The 20,927-nt window shown below is 26.3% G+C and overlaps 3 protein-coding genes across 4 annotated transcripts; 2 read left to right on the forward strand and 1 right to left on the reverse strand.

Moving 5' to 3' along the window:
* The first annotated feature begins 219 nt into the window (after positions 1-219).
* Positions 220-3,878, forward strand: LOC112598693 (nucleolin-like). Of its 2 annotated transcripts, none has more exons than XM_025345236.1 (6): positions 220-320; positions 2,562-2,674; positions 2,740-3,114; positions 3,183-3,323; positions 3,417-3,529; positions 3,604-3,878. In XM_025345236.1, exons 2-6 carry the CDS (start codon positions 2,564-2,566, stop codon positions 3,701-3,703), a joined length of 840 nt encoding a protein of 279 aa, XP_025201021.1. In that variant the 5' UTR covers positions 220-320; positions 2,562-2,563; the 3' UTR covers positions 3,704-3,878. The 2 variants fall into 2 exon arrangements, with proteins under 2 accessions (XP_025201021.1, XP_025201019.1); XM_025345234.1 differs by lacking the exon at positions 220-320 and adding an exon at positions 464-776.
* A 1,891-nt stretch (positions 3,879-5,769) lies between these two features.
* Positions 5,770-7,056, reverse strand: LOC112598694 (ribosome biogenesis protein TSR3 homolog). Its single transcript, XM_025345237.1, has 5 exons — positions 6,858-7,056; positions 6,688-6,787; positions 6,442-6,617; positions 6,009-6,384; positions 5,770-5,943 (listed from the first exon to the last, which is right to left on the reverse strand). Exons 1-5 carry the CDS (start codon positions 6,858-6,860, stop codon positions 5,864-5,866), a joined length of 735 nt encoding a protein of 244 aa, XP_025201022.1. The 5' UTR covers positions 6,861-7,056; the 3' UTR covers positions 5,770-5,863.
* A 1,753-nt stretch (positions 7,057-8,809) lies between these two features.
* LOC112598967 (sodium/calcium exchanger 1) lies at positions 8,810-20,146 on the forward strand. Its single transcript, XM_025345648.1, has 12 exons — positions 8,810-9,274; positions 16,767-17,109; positions 17,187-17,365; positions 17,438-17,660; positions 17,757-17,995; positions 18,074-18,273; positions 18,356-18,449; positions 18,511-18,652; positions 18,718-19,056; positions 19,127-19,456; positions 19,536-19,714; positions 19,796-20,146. Exons 2-12 carry the CDS (start codon positions 16,773-16,775, stop codon positions 20,015-20,017), a joined length of 2,484 nt encoding a protein of 827 aa, XP_025201433.1. The 5' UTR covers positions 8,810-9,274; positions 16,767-16,772; the 3' UTR covers positions 20,018-20,146.
* The last annotated feature ends 781 nt before the right edge of the window (positions 20,147-20,927 follow it).

The following is a 20,927-nucleotide window of genomic DNA, read 5'->3' on the forward strand; positions in this document are numbered from 1 at the left end:
TCACTCGTCAGATACCACACGACCATGTGTACATTGTGTACTGTGTAGTGTGGTGGGGTGGCTCGGCAATAGATTAACGTTTACCGAAAGCGCGGTAACTGGTAACGGTATCTTCATTATCTGCATTTCTTAACCCCGTGCACGGTCTTAGAAGATCTTCTAAGACCGTGATCCCGTGTGAAGTGTATATCATAGAGTATACGCTGAGGGCAATTATTGTGTGCTAATATAAATGGGAAATTGTGATCTCAGATTGGTTATCTGTGCACTTACAAGATGCGATTGTGTGATTTCGCAGGCGATCGATCGATGAATCAAAGGTATCGAATGCAGTATTATATTTATTCTATATAATATACGGAATCGTCGGTGAAGCAGTGTGACCATACTCCGCCGTCATCGATCGTGTGTCTGCCGGTGACACTGCGCGTAACCGCGTTTGGTTTGTTTGCATTCGGCGCTATTGGGTGGCGCGGTCTGATGCGGTTGTTGTATTCACTAATGCTCTTTGCTATTCCGTCGTTTCATCGTTCGTTTTTGTCGGCGCCGTTCTAATCATTTGCCGGCCATCAACCGTATTCCTTGTAATTTTGTTGAACGTATTTATCTTTAATTTTCGTTTTGTTTATCTGTCCTCCGAGTACTAACAATCATCGTCGACCAGGATAAGCATTTATTTATATCATCATCGGATACCTACTACCTAGTCGTGCTCAGTTATAGTCGATAATTGATTACCATAGCTAATTTTTCGTCGCCGACTGAGTCAAAATAACGTAAGTATCTATTGTAGTATCTATTGTAATACATTAGATCAGCATTCAGTTGCTGTCATTGCCACGTGCGCGTTAACGACGTGAACATCGTCAAAATACTTTAATCTTCTGGACGATTACTACCGTGGTGTGGCAATACGAGATTAGATTTAGTTCGCCGGTCAGCCGTTCAAAGTATTATGAACGTTTATATTGTTGTATTAACTGTATTACGCTAATAAATTTGTTCGTCAATCATCGTTTGCTGGTGAATCTGCTTAAACATTTACCTCATTAAAGTGTCTCTCAACCACCGTTTTTTAATGTTAACCTGTACTCGTGTTTATGTGTGTGTGTGTAACGATAACGTTTTGAAAGTTGTTTAGGGGTAAATAGGAAATAAAGGAATATTGTTAATTTGCATTATTTTTTCTTATTGTTCTGTTAAATATCAAATATAGTACCTATTAATTATTTAGTTGTTGGATTATCAATATCAGATTATTTTATACATCTAGGTATACTAATTGATATGTAAAAGTACTAAACGCATTCTTACTACTTACTAAGAGAACTGTCTCTTAACATTAACAAAAATTACTTGTATTCCAAAAAGCACTAATACTTATTTATTTTCTTAATGTCAGTTTAGAAAATATTCTCAGAGTTAATTGACATAATTTATTTCAATCACCGTCAACTTATTTTATTTATAATTTCAGTTTATCTACACGAGATAACGTATAACTTTAATACTAACTTTAATGTTTCAGAAAATGAAAATAAATGTTAAACTGTATATTATAAAATACTATACTTTCAAACATATCAGTTTCAATAAATATAAAAATAAATAGATTAAACCATAAAGGTGATCAAAGTTCCGAGTCTTTTATATTTTGATATTGTCTATTTGCGTTTAATGTACCTTTTTTTTTATAGTTAATTTTCCTGTATAAACTGCCAAACTTAAATAAAAAAAGTTTCTTTTAGTCCCATTTAGAACTTCCAACAACCTCTATTTAACTACCACAATTATTGGGTATGCAGACTATAAAATTAAATTTAGCTTGCCGGAAATTGGATATAATCATTACTACATTAATTGCCTAATAGATATACTAATGTGTTAAATAATACCTTTTTACATATATTTTTATTTAAAGTTATTGGGCTAATTTTTATCAATACTTCAAAAATATTTAATACTCTGAATTTATGCTATATTACATAACATAACAATAAGTAAAGGCTATTAATCTTAGTGAATTAATTGATTGGAAAGTTTAAATTAATTTGGAATGATTTTACACAACTCCATGTCTAGGAAGGAAAAGTACAAGTGGGCCTTAGCATGGATGCATAAATTAAAAATGTATTATTAATTAAAAGTTAAAACTTGAGAATAGGATTAGTAGATATAATTTCTGTTTAGATATTTTATTGCATTAGACGCTCCTATGTTTTTTTTTTTTTTAAGCAAATAAAAAGATTAGTTAGTGTTTAAGTGTTTATTTTTATCTTCCATTTTATGGTCTATTTTTATTAAGTTAAAGAGTTAAGCGTGCTATTGGTAATATCAAATTTTGTGCTCAAAATATAATTCCTGTGTATAATTGGTTGATTTTTAAAATTTTATAACTGTAAATATTAGTATTTTTTTACTATTTTAAATTCAAAATTCCTATTAATACTAGCACTAGCAAATAATATCTAGGCTCAGGTCTTTTGAATATAAGAAAATAATTACTTAAGTTATAAGATGTAAGATGTTTAACATTAATTAAACTGAATTTATATTTTCAGTCATGATGAAGAGTAAGGAAGTTGTTGCAGGTGACTCAGAAAATGAATTTGAAGTAGATGAACCGGAAGAAGTGGCAGACCATTCTGATGATGAATGGGCTCCTGCAGCTGCTGTATGTTTTATTAAAGTTGTTTTATGTTGATAAATAAATAGTGAAATTATTTATTTATTTATTAGGCAAAAACTCCTGGTAAACGAGGACGACCAGCCAAAAATACACCTGGTAGAAAGAAGAAACCAAAGGTTTCTGAAGATGAAGACGAAGAAGAAATATTACCTAAAAAAGAAAGGGGATCAAAACCTAAAACAGCTGCACCAGCACCAGCACCAACATCAGCTAGAGGTCGGGGAAGAGCAGCTAAAGGAAAAGCTAAGAAAGAAGAAGTCGAGCCTGAAGAAGAGCCGGAAGAAGATGAAGAATTTGATGAGGATGAGGATATAGAGGAAGATGAAGAGGATGAAGATGAAGAAGAAGAAGACGATGAAGATGTAGAAGAAGAAGAAGAAGAACTTAATCAAGGACCAAACGCAAAACCAGCTAAAAAGTTTACTGTATTTATATATTTTATTTTCAATATTAAATTTGGTAGCTTGAATTAATTTTTAAATATGTATTTTAGTCTGGAGCATTTGTCGTACTTAAGACTGATATGATTGGTAAGGGTAACCCTCCTGTATGGAAAATTGATGGCAAGGCATTATTACAAAAGTATGTTCCTTTCAAACAGGATGGTAAAGTATTATACAAAAATACTTCTGTTGTAAGTTTATTATTATCATTCATAAAAATAATTTATTCATACCAAGTCAATAATGGTTATAATTTGCTTTAAACAATATTTATTTTTTTTTAGTATTCTGGTTGGGGTTCTAATGTTAAAGAGCAGTATTACTCTGCACCTGTATCATTTATACAGCAAACACGTAAAGAACACATTATAGAATTTTACAAAGACAAAATTAAGAAGTAAGTTCTTAATTTTTAAATTTTTATTTTTAAAAAAATAAATAATTATTATCAACAATCAAAACCTATTTTAGAGATCCTAAAGTCGAAGAGGCTGCCAAGAAAGAATTAGAAGAGGAAGAAGCTGAATTAGCAGGTGATGATGATGAAAAGGTGGAACAAGATGAAGCATAATTGTTATATTAAACCGAAAATGAGTACGACTGTTCACATAACATTTGTGATTTAATATTTTTTTTTGATATAATTAGTAACAGCTTTTCAATTGTATGTTAACAATGATAATTTGTATTATATACTTTGTTTATTTTGAAATGCAATTAGCAATAATAATAATCTGTAAAATTATTTTATTTATTATTTTCAGTTATAACTTATAACCATAATGTGGATGGTTCATTTTAACTTATGTTAAATTGAATATTTTAATGTCAATTTTTTTATTTTTTAATGATTAGAGTATAACTCAACTGTCCTGTACCCATAATTTTATAAAAAAAAAAAAAACAATTATATGCATGTATAAATATATACTGTACGGTTAATAGTTGTGAAACAATTAAATAGTATAAATTTAATATGCAAATAATGCAAGCAATTTATTTTCAATGGGTTTTAAATACTCCACATATATACTATGTCTATATTTATACTTGTGTGTACAATGAATATTTAAGTTAATATTTTATTTTTTATTTACAAACGAGCGGATAAGAATAGACAATTCATTTAGTGATATTGTGAAATTCATTTTATGTAATTGTAAAAAAAAAAATTTTGGATGTATGCATATTTTTTTTTTTTTTTGTGCAAAACATTTAATACGTTACAACAATTTAAACGAAAATTAAATGTTACATTTTCAAGACATTTCATTTTTAAATCTTAATTACTAATTTAATTTATTCTAATTATTACTACAGTTCATTTCCAAAATATATATATCCTTTTCCTACTCAAAATATTATATTATAATTTTTATTGTTGTTTGGAAACAGTTGTTTTCTTTTATTTTATTACTAAAAATGAATGGTTGTTAATCATTACAATCATTATTCATTTTTGTGTAGGATATCCTCTATAGAAAATTGGAATTGGAACTTTTCTCAATTATTTTTAGTCTAATTCTTAAATAGATGAATAAAATATAAAATAATTTCTTTTTTACTTTGTAAATAATTATTGGTTAACATTTTCGGTTTCTCATTCTTTAAATACCATATGATATTGCATTAGTAATAATGTTATGTGTATAAAAGATTAATTTAAATCTTTTATTTATAATTTAATTTAAATAAGCAAATGTCTTAGTGAATTTTTTTAAGTTTAAAATTCTACTATCCTTGTTTATACATAAATGTTATTGTAATATTGCTAGTTCTTGTTTAAAGCATCCTACAAAGTTTTGTTGGTATAGAATTATTTTTCACTTTATGTATAAAAACAAAAGTAATATTTTTAATTTATTATAAACCAACAAAACAATTTTAGTTAATAAAGTTATTAATAATAAATGCAATTTAAAATTCACTTAAAACTAATATTTTGCTCAAAGTTGGCAGTATTTTTGATAAAAATTATCAAAATCAATGCACAGAGTTAGAACATTCAAACACAGTTTACAGATAATTTACGATCTTAAGCACCATAGCCTTAATTAGTTAATATTATATCTATAAAGATTAATAGTTTGTAAATTTACTATACACTAATTCATTCATAATTAGCATAAGAATATAATTTTATTTTTCAATTTTTCAATTAATCAAATGCAGAAATATATTTTAATTTTTAAGCTATACATTAAAATTTAAATATAAAAAATAGTAAACAGTAGTTACTATAATCACAGTCTATGCTATAATATAAATAGTAATAACTAAAAACACTATATTATGTAGTATTAAAATTTTTAGATGAGAAATCTACCTATATCTAGTATTGTAGTATACCTTGTGAACAATTTTGTTGATTTTTCAATAATACACAAATATTATTTTAGACAATATGAATAATCAATTTATCGTAATAATTTTATAATTTATTTATTTTTAGCTGTGTATGATGTAGATTTAATGTGTGCATAAACATTAGCACCACGGAAGAGTAGGACTATGCTATTGTAGGATTTAGTTAATTCAAATTAACTTTTTTTAAGTTTTAACTGTGCATACATTTTAGTATTGAGATAAACTAAATGATATTATTCATAATAAACTACTGGTTGTAATACAATAAAGACAGCATACTTATTATTTTTATCAGTCTTTATTACAGAAAATATTCAAAGACATGATAAAATTTGTATTAATGATATTAATGAAGTTATTGATTTTATACAGTTGTATCTGCATCATTGTCACTCGAGTCACTGCTTGAATCTGTACTACTAATGGCATGCTGGTAATTATTATCTAAAATATTTTCAATAATTAATAAACTATGTATAAATGGCATATAATTTTTAGTATTACTTTACCTAGTTGATCTAAATATTGATTTTGAAAAGCAACAATTTCTTTTCCATCTTTACAATCAGCATAGCCATCTAATAATTCTTGATTGAGGCGTGTAAATGTTGGACCCCAATTAAATTTGGACATGTATAAATCACCAATTTCCTTGAAACCAGCAATATACATAGCAGCAGCTAAAGCTTCAACACAAGAAAGCTTACTAGGGTGTCCATAGTTAACTGGATTAGCAGCAACAAGATATGGCAATAATCGCAAGTTTTTTTTGGCTTTTCTATGCTGTAACTTGTGAAATGGAGTATCATTTAGTCGTGCCCAAGAACAATCCACAACAGCCACACCATGTTTTGCTATAATTTGATTGTCCTTAGCTGAAACACTCTACACAGTATTAAATGTAAGCATTAATTGAATTAATAATCTAAATAATTATTTTACTTCAGTAGCAACAGGTGTTAGAACGATACCATTAAACATAGCAGACATTCCAAGTTTGTCAATTAGTTCTAATCTCATTAATTTTCTTCCAGTACATCGTTTTGGATCACACTGTTTTAAATCCCACATACCAACTTTAAAAGGTACTTCAATTTCTACAGAATCTTCACTAGTTTCTAATTAAGTAAAAAAAAAAAAGTATAATTAATAAAATTTTTTTATGATTTTATATAATTATATTCTAACCACTACTGTTGTCTGATGAAGAATTGTCTTCAGAATTATCATCCTCTTCATTAATTTTTACTTTTGACAAATTTTCACACACCTCTTCATTGTCATTAGCCTGAGAAATAATAAAACAAACAATGTTTTGTAAAATGTTAGAACTTAGAATAATTAAAATAATGACTTACCATGATGTGATAATATCAAATTTCGACAATAGTTATATAGATGTAAAAAACACTTGAAAAAATGTTGTAGTTTTTGTTTTATATCATTATATTTTAATAATATAAATATATAATGGTTACCAGTACTATTAAAATATAAAATAATTATGAATCATGATGTAGTGTTATTCATCTTAAATACTATATATACTACTTAGATATAATTTATATTCAATGTTTAATGTATATTATAGATCTTGTTTATAATCGTTAATATATAATCTTACACACTTAATTCGAGGTTAAAAGCTTAATTAAATCATAAAACAATTTTTTGTTAATTTATATTTACAAATTTGGTGTTTTCTTACACTAAGTTGAATGTTTAATGTTTATGTTCAGTATCATATAATATATATTTATATAGCATGCTTGTGATAAAAATTAAGAGCGTTGAATAACTTAACTGATAAAAGCATGAATTTTTTTTTATCACGAATAAAAATAATAGTATCTTCTTCCAGAGTTATAAGTGCCTTAATCATTGGAATTCAAATCCTCTTATAAATACCTAATTTTATTTTTTAAAAGCTATTCGAATTCAATAGCGTTTTAAATATAGTTAATTAGACTTTAGTATCTACATTGGTTTTTTATACTTTTCTTTTTTTTTTTTTTAGGCTATAACTGTCTTAACCAATAATAATAATTATCTATGTTCATGGAAATAACTTATTCCGAGGTTATTAGTTATTCCGAATAACTAATAAGTACATAAATAATGTAAAAAAAATATTTCTATCCATTAAAATTCATTATTTGTAATTCTACTTTCTAGTCATATATGTACCTACGATAGATAATTTTTAAAGATTTTCTGTACCTACTTTAAGGTTTTTTAATTTTTGGTTTAATCATACAAAGTTATAGAACAAATCAAAACAATTTCTGCATCAAATTACATAAATTGTATATTATTTCTGTATAGGTACTGAAAATATTTTCATTATAAATTGAATTTATTATTATAAATATTGTGAATAAGTGAAGATTCACACACAAATGTTCAAAAAGTGTTTAGAATATCGCGACTAAATATGTCAATAAGTAACAATTATAATTATTCATAAATGATTTTACTTTAATACAGGAAATTATAACTGTATGAAAAAATCGTTTTTTTTCCAATTTCATACATAACATCACTACGGCAGTAGTATATAATATTAACACTTGTAATATACTAATATTATGGTGTATAGTAATGTAACGATCTGTGAAAACCGAGCATACAACTAAAATAATAATACCTATATAATAATTACTATTATCGAAATATTAATCGTCCTCCGCCATAATAACACCATAATATGGTGAGCAAATTAAATGCGTAGGCCGTAGCTATGCACAATTACACTCCGCCGTATAGGTCAGAGGTGACAGTGGCGTCATTCGCAGTAGAACACACAAGGATACAATATGTGTATTATATTATAATATATTATGCATTACTGTATTATATGTTTATATAATACACAAAGGCGCCTACTGAAATATTATGATGAGTTTGCTTTATCCCATAATCGGCACAATCCCACACGTGAAACGTGAAACACTGTTATGACTTATGACGCCACTGCAATAAGCGCGTGCACAATTATACAGGTATTTTTTATCGTACAATGATCACCATACGCGCGTATCTCGATGTATAAATATTTTTTACGTAATTGTTTTGCGATAATATATTTCGCGGACGGGTGTAGAACGAGACGATTTATTCGAGCCGGTTACCAGAAATATACGAAAAGACGTTCCGGCACGGAAGGTTAGCGAATGCCCGACCGTTCATTACCGCAAGTGATTGCCCCACACTGGTTAGTGGTTTGTGAGCGCGCGAAAGACAGACGCGGACGAATCGCGATGACCGATGGCGCGGCGATCGCAGCGGCAGGTAGTACATCACTACGTCAGTTAGGTGTGTACCCGGCTGCGGCCTTCGAGCGGCGGGAGTCACGTTTCACGACGCGCCGAAACGAGTTGTGCGTAGGTATCCGTTTATTATTTTGTTATATTTTTATATCGTTCTCTGCGTGTGCATTCGAGATAGAATGTAGCCCGGCGAAACCGTTCGTGTGGTATGCAGACAGTGGCTATGTGTTCTGTATACATCGATTCTATAGTGTGCCCGTACCGTATTTTGTAGGTTTATGGAAAAATACAATCGTAGGCGTATAAATTATAACTGTTTGAGAATGTAGTTTCGGTTATTTTCAACGAGAAAGTGAATATAGTGTGCTCCGCTGCGTAAAATATACCTGATAATTATACACGGCAATGTTGTATCAAATGCAACGCGTTACGGTCCAATCGGTTTCGTAGGTTTTCGTCGCAGCGTATGGTTATACCCGCAGCAGTAGTCTACGAGAAAAATACAGGTGAGGAGAACTCTGTATGGCCGTTTTGCTTAGGCATTGTTATTTGTTACTAAAAATGTAATGCGGTTGACGATAGTGACTGGTGACGGTGATGACGTAAGGACGTTTTGTACATTATTTTTATAGTATTTCAGTAACAATAACGTTTTCACTTATAATATACAAAATACAAATATAAAATGCCTAATCTTGTATATCTGGAATTGAAGGCTAAAAAATATATACACATTTACATACGTATTATATTATGGCCATTAGAAAGTCTTCCCCGAAATGAAAAATTGATGAATGTGAAAATTGTTCAACAAAATTGACAACGGCTGTATATTATTTTATTTATTACTGTTTCTCAAATCGTGCAGAGATTTTCAATACGCATATGCTGTATTGTTTAGTCCCCTTAGGCATAAAAATATAGGGGGTTCCTTATGATGACTAGGGTGTCTCGTCGCATTTAGCAGGTACAGCGTTTTATGTTACGTTGATCCTTTGGTTTTGGAGACATACCTAGTCTGAGTGGGGTCTGAATGGCGTTGTAGTTGTATATATATGGTAAAATCCTAAAAAAAAAATAGTTATTTAAGGTAATTTTAAGCCGTAGGCTGTAGGGTCAGAAAAAATGATTATGATGTCTATAAAAATTGTATTTAGTAAATGTACTGAAATTAAACTAAAAATATTTAAATTTTTTTTTTTTTAAATTAGTTTTTGTATATGAATTTACATATCAATATAATTCATAAATATAATTTTCTCTTCGAACATTAAGTTTGGTACTTACTTACCAGTTTTGTTTACAAATTAAAAATTTACTACCTATAGTTTTGGTTATCTACTGGTTATATACTTATATGAGAAGAGGAGATTACTGAAAATAGAGATACATATTTAATTATATTAACGTGATATATGGTTATAATCGTATTATATATATATATAATATTGTATATATTAATAGTTACTTGTATAATCCACAAATGTAATGATTCATGTTTAATTTATTTAAAGTACATTATATACTTAACTAATAAACTAATAAAAGAAATAGACCATATACATTTAATAAGACTAAAATAATTAAGTAATGAGTTTGAATTTAATTATTTTGACATAAAATAAATACATTTTTTAATCAAAGTTTATCTATTTTCCAAAAAAGTACGTAGTTCAAAATTTGGAAAACTGTTTCAAATAGTTACGAAATATTGGTGTAAGTTTGATGTGGAAGGCTAACTTTACCCACGTGTAATTTTCGATAAAAAAAAAAAAAATAAGAATAATTTACCGTTTTTATTCAATAAATCTAAGTTCTTGAAAAATTTATGTCAATAGTCAATGGTATCATCACTCATTATCTAGTCAATAATTTAACTTATTTGTATTGGTTACTATAATATTATACGGCTTTTCAAATCTATATTATGTAAATTAATTAACTTATATCTTAAAATAAAAATTTTAATTTTTTAAATTTTTATATTAAATTAATAATTTTATTATGATCATAGGTATAAATTAAGTTTTAAATTTTGAAGGCTATATGAGAGAGGAGAGTTAATACTTTAAGATATTATTAATTTAATACGACGGGTGTAAAGAACATGTACATTCTTTAAGATGAAAATTATTGAAGTATGTATTGAAGAAACTATGGTATTATGTTTATTAAATTAAAAATAATGAATTTTTGTATATATTATTATAATTCTAGCAATAATAATGTACATATGTATTTTAAATATTAAATATAAATTATTATTTCATTAACAAATTAAATACACCGACATATAAACGTATTTCTATAAATTGTTTGAATTTTAGGGAACCACAGTTGATTTAGGAAGAGCTTAAATTATCTAATTTACGTCTCTGGTGATGTTTTATATTAAATATGTATATTACATAGAAAGTTTTAAGTAACTGAATAGATTTACTTAATAATATATAAATATAGTCAATGGATATAACCAGGGGCGTCATTTTCAGGTTTTTTTTTTTTTGGGTGTACAAGATTTTAAGCTGGCCATTTAAAAATAAATGTACGTATATGTACTCGTACATTATCCCGTTTTAATTTATTTGTATACATCATTTGTATTAAATCATTATATTGAATCATTGTACAAACATAAATAGTAAAAATCAATTAAAAACTAAAATATAATAAATAATTAATTACTTTAACAGCGAAAACCAATAATCGATGCATAAAAAGCTAGAAAAAGAAATGCAGCAACAAATAAAAAAGTACTTAATATAGGTAAAACACGATTACGTAATTACGTACGTTCGTTATCGGTGGTACCTTTTTAAGCTATACGATTGCGTACGATTTTACTTGATTTTTAACTACATGATTTTGTACGAAATATTAAGTGTTATTAATAATTTATTGATAATTTTAATTATTCATTAATTATTTTACTATTATTTAGTTATTTTCATTAGGTATATTTTATTGTTTTATATTGATTGTTATTGAAGTGTACATATTTTACCTGATATTTATTAGGTATATAGTAAAATTAATAAATTTGACAACGGGTATATAACTTCATACGCAATCGAGTTTATTTTTTTTACTTATAAGTTTTGTAAAAGCAAAGTGCTTAAAAAAATAAAATAAATATTTCAAATTTAAATAAACAAACATCGGCGATTTTTAAGTTTATCAAATACATCTACAGTTTCTTTTAGATAGGTATTGTTAACTTTTATTTTTTCAACAATATGTATCATTAGATCATTTTGCTTTTTATCACCCACGGTAGTGCGTAAATATGACTTTACTGTTTTGAGCGATGAAAAAAAACTTTTCATTTGATTCCGTTGTTATTGGTATAGTTTTTACCAATGAAATAATTTTTAAAATTTCAATAAAAGTGATAGGAAAATCTTTCAGTCTATTGACTATAACATATAACGTATTTGTTATGGTGTTCAAATCAAAATCATGTTTATCATTAAGTAGTGCTTTTGCTGACGAAAACTCTGAAGCACTTAGAATTTTATTAAAATTTTGTTTTAATTGTATAATAATAAATATTTACTAATTTTTATAATGTTACAATATAATCTGTTATGTAGATTTTATAATATTATCAGTTTATTGCTGTGCGGCGTTAAATGCGATAAAAACAGTGAAACCAATAGTTTTGGAACATTAAATACCTTGTTATTTATTATTTATTTAATTAATTGATAGCACGATATTTGTTTATAATCAATGTAATTAAATGTTGTAATCATGATTTACATTTGACAGTACTTCTTTACATCTAAGTTTAGATGATGTCGACTGTCAGGAAAATTTTATAATAATAATAAAAAAAAAAAAAAAAAAAAATTGACAGTACTCGTATATCAATACTGATAGATGTTAATAAAAAAATTTAAATCAATTTTAATTTTTATCATATTAATAATTGTACATTATTTAAGCAGGGCATAGGCCAATTAGAACTATTTTAAAAGTAAGAGGTGCATCGCACACTCTGACTACCCCTAAATGACATCTCTGGATATAACTACTGAATATAATACTAAATAGTAAGTGCTACACAGTATAAAATCATCATAATTTGTAATAATATATACTATATAATATTATTATAACACTGTTCTATTAAAATTAAAAATCAAGATATTTTGTACACTATAATATACTATTTAACTTAATATTTTAAAATTGAGTTTTTAATAAATAATCAGTGGTGGATCTAGGATTTTTTGTTTGAGGCCCAACATTTATCATATTCATTTTGTAATCACAATTTAAGACTGTAAATAATGTATTGTTTATTTTAATTAAGTACCTATACAAAGTTATTAATTTAGTTTTGTATTTATTATAATAAATGTGTGCATATAGTTTTCAGATTTTAAGCTTACGTTAAAAGAAACATAAGCTTAAAGTTTTAACTATTTGGCGGAAAGCAATTTTTTTATTCTAATATCCATATTTATATGAGAACTAGAATCGGTCAAATTTTCACCAGAAAATTTGTATTGTTATTTCTAAAATAAAAAATATTATTTTCTTATTATTTATATTTTATATAATATATTAGTTTAAATAAAATCAAATGTTGAGGCAATGATAATAATATATTTTAAATTGTTTTTACTATTATTTGTTTGTAGTTTTTACTTAAATGTTATTTATTAATTTGATAGTAGTGGGCTCAATATTTTAATCAAATTAAACATCCAAAATACATTATTATATAATACCATGACTAATTGTTTAAGTTATTTGTTATAATAGTTATAACTTGTAACTTATATCTTATAACAAATAACAATGAATAATTGTCATAATTTATAACTATTACAACAAATGAAAGAGTCGCTTTGCTGGATGTAGATGTTGAGTGTATTTCATCAGTGAATACATTATATACTGTAATGGATGTGTTAAATTTGAATTCAATGATAAATGTATTACACATGAGAGACTATGTTGAATAAGCAGGCAGCCTTTATTTCCAAGAATATTTTATAATTATTAATTTATGTTTGGTACTATTAGGCATAGTAATTTATTTCTATTTTATTAATATGTATGTGATAGGTAAAATTAGTGCATATAAGTATATTATATTTTATATAATATTAATTGTAGCCATTTTTCTTGTAAATCAATACCGACGTCTATAGATTCGTTGCATAATATAGTTTAATCAAAAGAGATACAGTTATCATATAGGTAGTTTAAAATTTGTTAAAATATTAAAGAATTCTAATTTAAAATCAACATAACACAAAAAAAAGTCATAAGTGTTCATTACAACTATAACTATAACATGTAAAACGTAATTAGTGAATTGTATGTTAATAAATTTGTTTTTTTCGGGTACGTTTTTCTGGCAATCCAATCCGTCGCTACGGTAAAAAAAGGGTCATTTTTACGTAGAACAAGTTTTTGATTTTGTTATTTAAAAATTAATAATAGTAGTGAATTTGAATTTTTCTCTAAATTTTCAAATTATAGAATTCTATAAATAAAATATAATTTTCAAAATATCTTGATTCTTTTTGTGCTGTTAGTGAGCGTTTGAAATATTTTATGCTTTTTAGTTATCTTTCAATTTATGAATTATATCGTGATTATTTGCAATTATTTTATAATTTTTAGTTTTTTGTATCTTAGTTTAGAAAATATAATACTAGGTTATTTATAAACTTTACTTACAAAAAAAATACAGATAATTAATCCATCATTTGAATTTTTTATGATTATTTGAAAATCAAATTTTTAAATAGGTAATTGGATTTTTAGAAGAAAAATAACGATTTTTCATTAAACATTATTAATTATTTTGTTATAATTCGAAAAATATTAACGGTGGTAATTTAAAAAAAAAAACATTCCACTATCAGGTACTTAATATAGCTGCACACTAAATGAATTACTTTTCACGCATTTCCACCGAAATAATTGCAGTTTACATTCTTTGTGTTTATCATACATATAACCATTTCAAGAAACTTTTTTGTTATTTTTATTTGATTTTAATAATTCTATTATTGATTACAGAGAACAAAACGAATGGCAGGTAACAACTAATAACGAATTTTATATGTATATTGTTTTACAACGATCGAACACAGGCTAATGATGTAAAAACAGTAAAGATATCAATATTTTAAATTTCATTGATCGACAAACGTTAAATTATATTATTATTATAATTATTAGATATCATTTGTACAGATAAGTAATGGCGTTTTTGCATTTATTCTTATGTACTTATTAGATAAATTAAAAATATTATTTATGTAATATTTATTTCGTAATTTAACGTAAATTAATACCATCGTTATTTTATTTTTTATAAAATATCGGGTCTTTATGAGAAAAACTTGAATGATAGTAATAATTACTAATTACTTGAATAATTAGTTTCAATTATGTTTTTTTACTTGATTTTATTAACGGGTACTTTTTTCTGGGGATATTTTTTCTAGGGACGTTTTTATTGGATACGTTTTTTACCGGAGACTTTTTTCCGTTTACCATGGATTGTTATCGCATTTTCGCAATGACAAAAATAAAAATTTTCGATAATCAGACTTTGAAAATCATTATTAATGTACCGATTGTCGTTTCGTGTTGCGTTGTTAGTAATGCGTTTAGTAATTTTTCTTTTTACTTGGTAATTTAGTAGTAAATGAATATTGAAGGTAATATTGTTATTAGAGAGGAGGTGTGGAGGAAAAACCACCACGTTATATTTTTGTAAAGAAAGATGTAAGCCCCCTAAAATTCAATCAAATATCCGCCTATGTTTGGATTTCCAAGATACCAACAACTAAAAATCATTTACAAATTTTAAAATAAAGTATTTTTCTTTTATAAAAAGTGTTCATTTGCACAAAATAATAATAATAATAAAAAAAAAAACACTTGTAATAAAACAAATGATATATATTTATCGCATCACTCATAAAGTCTGCACATAAGAAATACAATAGTAATCTACTACAGCATTTATTCTAAATCATTATCCAAAACTTAAAAGTAAAGTTTTAATTATTATTATTTTAAAAAGCACATTAAGTATAATAAATTATAATTAAGGTTGTACAAAATATTTAAGTAGACCGCTGCAAATAAATAGCTCCTAAAATCCCTTTTTTTATAAATATTGCACCCCAATGAAGATAAACACTACATTAATTGCGTTCAAAAAAAATTAAGTGAGTATAATTGCAGCCATTGTAAAAACAATATTTTTCATTCTGTTTAATACAGGCTTAGAACTGTCAATAGTAATATTGAACACTATAGTCTGTATTGTTAAGATATAGGCAAAAAATATTGTTTTTCATCGTTTTATTTATTCATCATGTATTTATGAATAAAACATAAATATAACATAAATATTTGTCAAAAAAAAAAAAATAAAAATTGTTTAAAAAAAAAAAATATAGGTTAAAAATAATTTTTTTATTTAAATATAGTTTTTTTTTTACGTTTCTTACAATAAATTAATGATTTTATAAATAATTTGATAAATTTATTATTGAAAAGTTTTATAAGATATTTTGGAAAGTATTATTGAATAAAATAAGTTATTTAAATTAAATTTATAATTTTTTTTAGGTATTCGTCAATCAAATCCCGTTCTAAAATTTATTAGAAAGTATAAAACTTGTACTTTTTTTCAGAAATACTGACCAATTACAATATTATTATTTTTTTTCTTTTAGACAATTTTAAAAGATGTTTTAATTTGATATATGTAGAATTTCATAACTTATTATTGTCTATACTCTATACAATAGTATTAAAAATAAATAAATAAAACTAGTCTAAACAAGGTAGATAAGTTCTGTTATATAATAGGTGTCAAGTGGCCCACTATTGAAGATGTGTATTTATGATTTATCTTATAATAGTTTTTTTTCGGTTATTTATACTTACACGTATTTAAAATATTAATTTGTGTTACTTTTTTAATATTTAATTTAAATTTCTTTTTAATAGATAATCATGGGTCACGGAAATATAAGTACATATCCATGGGGTCCAGAAGACATATGTCCTGGTGGATTAATTTTGCCTATTTTGGATGAGCGACTATGGCCAATAAAAGTACGGGTGGTTGTTTATTTATGTATATTGCTTTATTTCCTGTTAGGAATATCTATAGTAGCTGATGTATTTATGACTGCAATTGACAAAATTACTAGTCATACAAAAAAAGTTTATTTAGCTAAAGAGTTAACGGCAAATGGCTCGGACGTTTCTCTTCGACCAGACCAACCCGAAGTAATAGAAGTGCGAATATGGAATCCAACGATTGCAAATCTCACATTGATGGCTTTAGGTTAGTAATAATACATTTTTAATTTTTATAATTTAAATATATATTTTTGAATAATTTTTGCAAATAAATTACCGCAGGTACATCTTCACCCGAAATTTTATTGTCCATCATTGAAACGGTGGGTCATCATTTTGAAGCTAGAAAATTAGGACCCAATATCATTGTAGGATCAGCTGCTTTTAATTTGTTGATTATCACTAGTTTATGCACACTTACGTTAAACTTAAACGAAAAAAGAAGAATACACGACTTAAAAGTATAATAGTATTCTAAACTAAATTTCCATACGTAAACGTTTACTTAAACTATTGTATCTGTGCCTATTTAGGTATTTTTAGTTATTGGTGCGTTTAGTTTTTTTGCTTATATTTGGCTTCTTTTAATAATCGAAGTTATTTCGCCAAATGTTATTGAATTATGGGAAGCTGCGGCGACATTTATGTTATTTCCAATTCTCATGCTTTTTGCTTATATCACTGATAAAAATTGGTGTGGAAAAGACCCTGAACATAATACACAGCAACTAGATCTTTCCTCATTTGAAGATCAAAGTAAGTTAATGATAATTTATCGTAATTTTAATGGTGCATAAACCGTATGTGTTAATCTTGTATTTGTATATTGTTTACATAAATATATTTCAATAGATGGAACGAAAAATCAATTAATTTTAAAAAATGGAAAAATAGACAAGGAAAATTTGATTAAATTTGTGAAAAATGTAAAACAATACTCCGGAATAACTGATGCAGATGCAGCTAAACTTGCAGCTACCAAACTGATTAATTCAACACATCATGGAGCTATGTGGTATCGTATTGGAGCAGTTAGGCGTTTTACTGGTGGCAAGCAAATAGAGCCTATTTTAGAAGACCATCTTAAACAAGTTTATATTCATCATTTAAATAACAAATATACATATTAATTAATAGTCATGCTAAAAATATAATAACTCACTATGTAGGTTTATGATGTAATTAAAAATAATGAAGAGTTTGGGTACGATACATTAAACCATATGCCACCTACTTTTTCACAAAACGAAGAAACAAAATATGCAATAATAGAGTTTCACGCCCCCACAATCGCCGTTAAAGAAAATATAGGAAAATTTCCTGTCACCATTTGGCGACACGGAAATTTAAACACCAAAGCAACTGTTAGGTGAACATAAAATATACGATTTACTATTTAGTATTTAATCTGAATTATAATCAAAATAAATTGTATTACATTGAAATTACAGAGTGGATAGCATTAACGGAACAGCTAAAGAAGGAGAAGATTTTGTGAAAGTGAAGGAGGTTGTCGAATTTAAAGAAAATGAAGAAGAAAAAGAAGTATAATAATTATTTATAGATTTATTTTTAATTACATTTTAAAATTATTTTTTCTAAACAGATTTTTATTGAGTTAATTGATGATAATAAATGGGAACCCGATGAAGAGTTTTTTCTTAGAATGTCTGTGGTTCATCATAAAGATTTATTCGTAAAACTTGGCAGTATTTCAATTATGGAAGTTACTATAATCGATAACGATGGTATATTAATTTGTTAATTTATTTAAAATGTTTTAATGTAAGTATTATAAATTATTTTATTTTAGAACCGGGCATTATAAGCTTTGGTAAAAGAGGACTGTTAGTAAAAGAGAGCACTGGGTTCGTCGAAGTGCCAATTGTTCGAACACATGGATCAGACAGCGAGGTCAGTGTAAAATGGAAGACCATTGATGAATCGGCCATTTCGGGACGAGATTATGTAGGTGGCGAGGGTGAAATTATTTTCAAAGATAAAGAAGTAGCTAAAATTTTGCGAATCGAGATAATCAACGATATGTGTCCTGAAAAAGATGAATGTTTCGAGATCAAATTATTTGAAACAACAGGCGGTGCTAAAATTGGAAATGTTAATAGAATAGCCATCACGATCAGTAGTGATGACGGCAAGTGTTTTTACTAAAATTTACGTCTTTAACGTATTTAAAAATTATATTTGTATATTTGGCTTTTTAGATTTTGATTCTGTAGTCGATCGTCTAATGTTGTTGACTAATATAAATATTCATGCACTTGAATTGCACCGTCAAACTTGGGCAGAACAAATTAAAACTGCGATGACTGTTAACGGTGGTGATTTGAACAATGCAACAACTTTAACTTATGTATTACACTTTTTTTCATTTTTTTGGAAGGTTATATTTGCTTTTATACCACCAGTAGCCGTGTTTTCTGGTTGGTTAAGATTTGTTACCTCCTTAACGTTAATAGGAGTCATGGCCACGATAATCGGCGATTTAGCTACAATTTTTGGTTGTTTGATTGGACTTGATGACGCAGTGACTGGTAATTTATCGCAACGCAACAATAGTTTATGTCTACATAATTAAACATTTTACATATTAATTTTAATTTTTTATTACAGCAATAACAATAGTAGCTCTTGGTATGTCCCTACCAGATATTTTGGGAGCCTGTATGGTTACTCGAGCAGAAACCCATGCTGACGAGGCTATGATCCATATTGCCGGTTCAATAGCTGTAAAAGTATTAATGGGTGTCGGACTACCGTGGTTTATTGCTGCTTTATATCATTACTTACACGTAAACATTTTTTTTTAAATTTAATGTATTGTAATATAATAGCTATAAAACTATTACATTTATATTAATTTTAATTTTTAGGGAAACTTGTTTAAAGTTCCATCAACTCGTATTGGTTTTAATGTTCTTTTATATTCTGTTATGGCGATATTAGCTATAACTGTATTAATGATACGTAGAAATGTCGAGTTTTTCGGAAAAGCGGAATTAGGAGGACCAAAGAAAGGAAGATATATTACTGTGGCTATATTAATTTCACTGTGGGTAATATATTTGTCACTCACTTGTTTTCAAACGTTTTAATTTAATTTTAATGAAATAATAGCCAAATGTTTTTATCGGTTGCTAATCATTATATATCTACTACTACCTATTACGTATTTTATTATGTAATAATTAGCTCATAATTTAATATTTAAATATTAACTAAAAATGTGCTCTTTAAATATATTCTTATTAAAATTGTATAAAAAAAATATGTCATCAACTGTTTATATTTTTTTATTAATTAATTTTTATACATATATATACAAAAGTACTTAAAAATAATATTTAAAACTTTTAGTATTTTTTTCTATGTGCTAAAATAAATGTTGTCATTCTTCTAAGTATTCTAAACTTAAGATTTTTATATAATAAATAATATTTACACTCTATATTTATACCTACATAACATAATATGTAGGTATGTTATGTATAACATATCTCTGTTTTGTTCTTCAGATGTTTTTTATTTTGTTATTATTTTAATAATATATTTAATCCACAAGTATTTTTACTATTTTGTAAAAAATCATCGTTCTACTAGTCTGTTCAAAGTCTAAAATGATACTCTACCAGAAATAAAAACAGAGAGCATTAGGTATTCGATATACTTTGTTTAACCTGTATAAACATATTTATAAATTTAAACTCTTTAATAATGTATATATTTACTAGTACAGTAATGACACGGTAACAGATTTTTGTATGGATTCATACTTTTATTGATGTAATTAATATAATTTAATTCTGATGAGTAATATGCATGGTTTAAATATTATTTTTATTAAAGTGATAAAAATTTAATTTACATATTTTTACATATATGAATAGGTTATTAATATTAATTAATTAAATTTTATTATTAATAGGTTTGTGCATATATTTTAAAACATTTATACACATTTTTTTGTTTATTAATATTAAAAGCTAAGATGACATAAACGTATTA

This window comes from Melanaphis sacchari, unplaced genomic scaffold (genome assembly GCF_002803265.2).
Source record: "Melanaphis sacchari strain LSU unplaced genomic scaffold, SCAv2.0 Contig4_pilon_pilon, whole genome shotgun sequence".
Classification (NCBI taxonomy): Eukaryota; Metazoa; Arthropoda; class Insecta; order Hemiptera; family Aphididae; genus Melanaphis; species Melanaphis sacchari.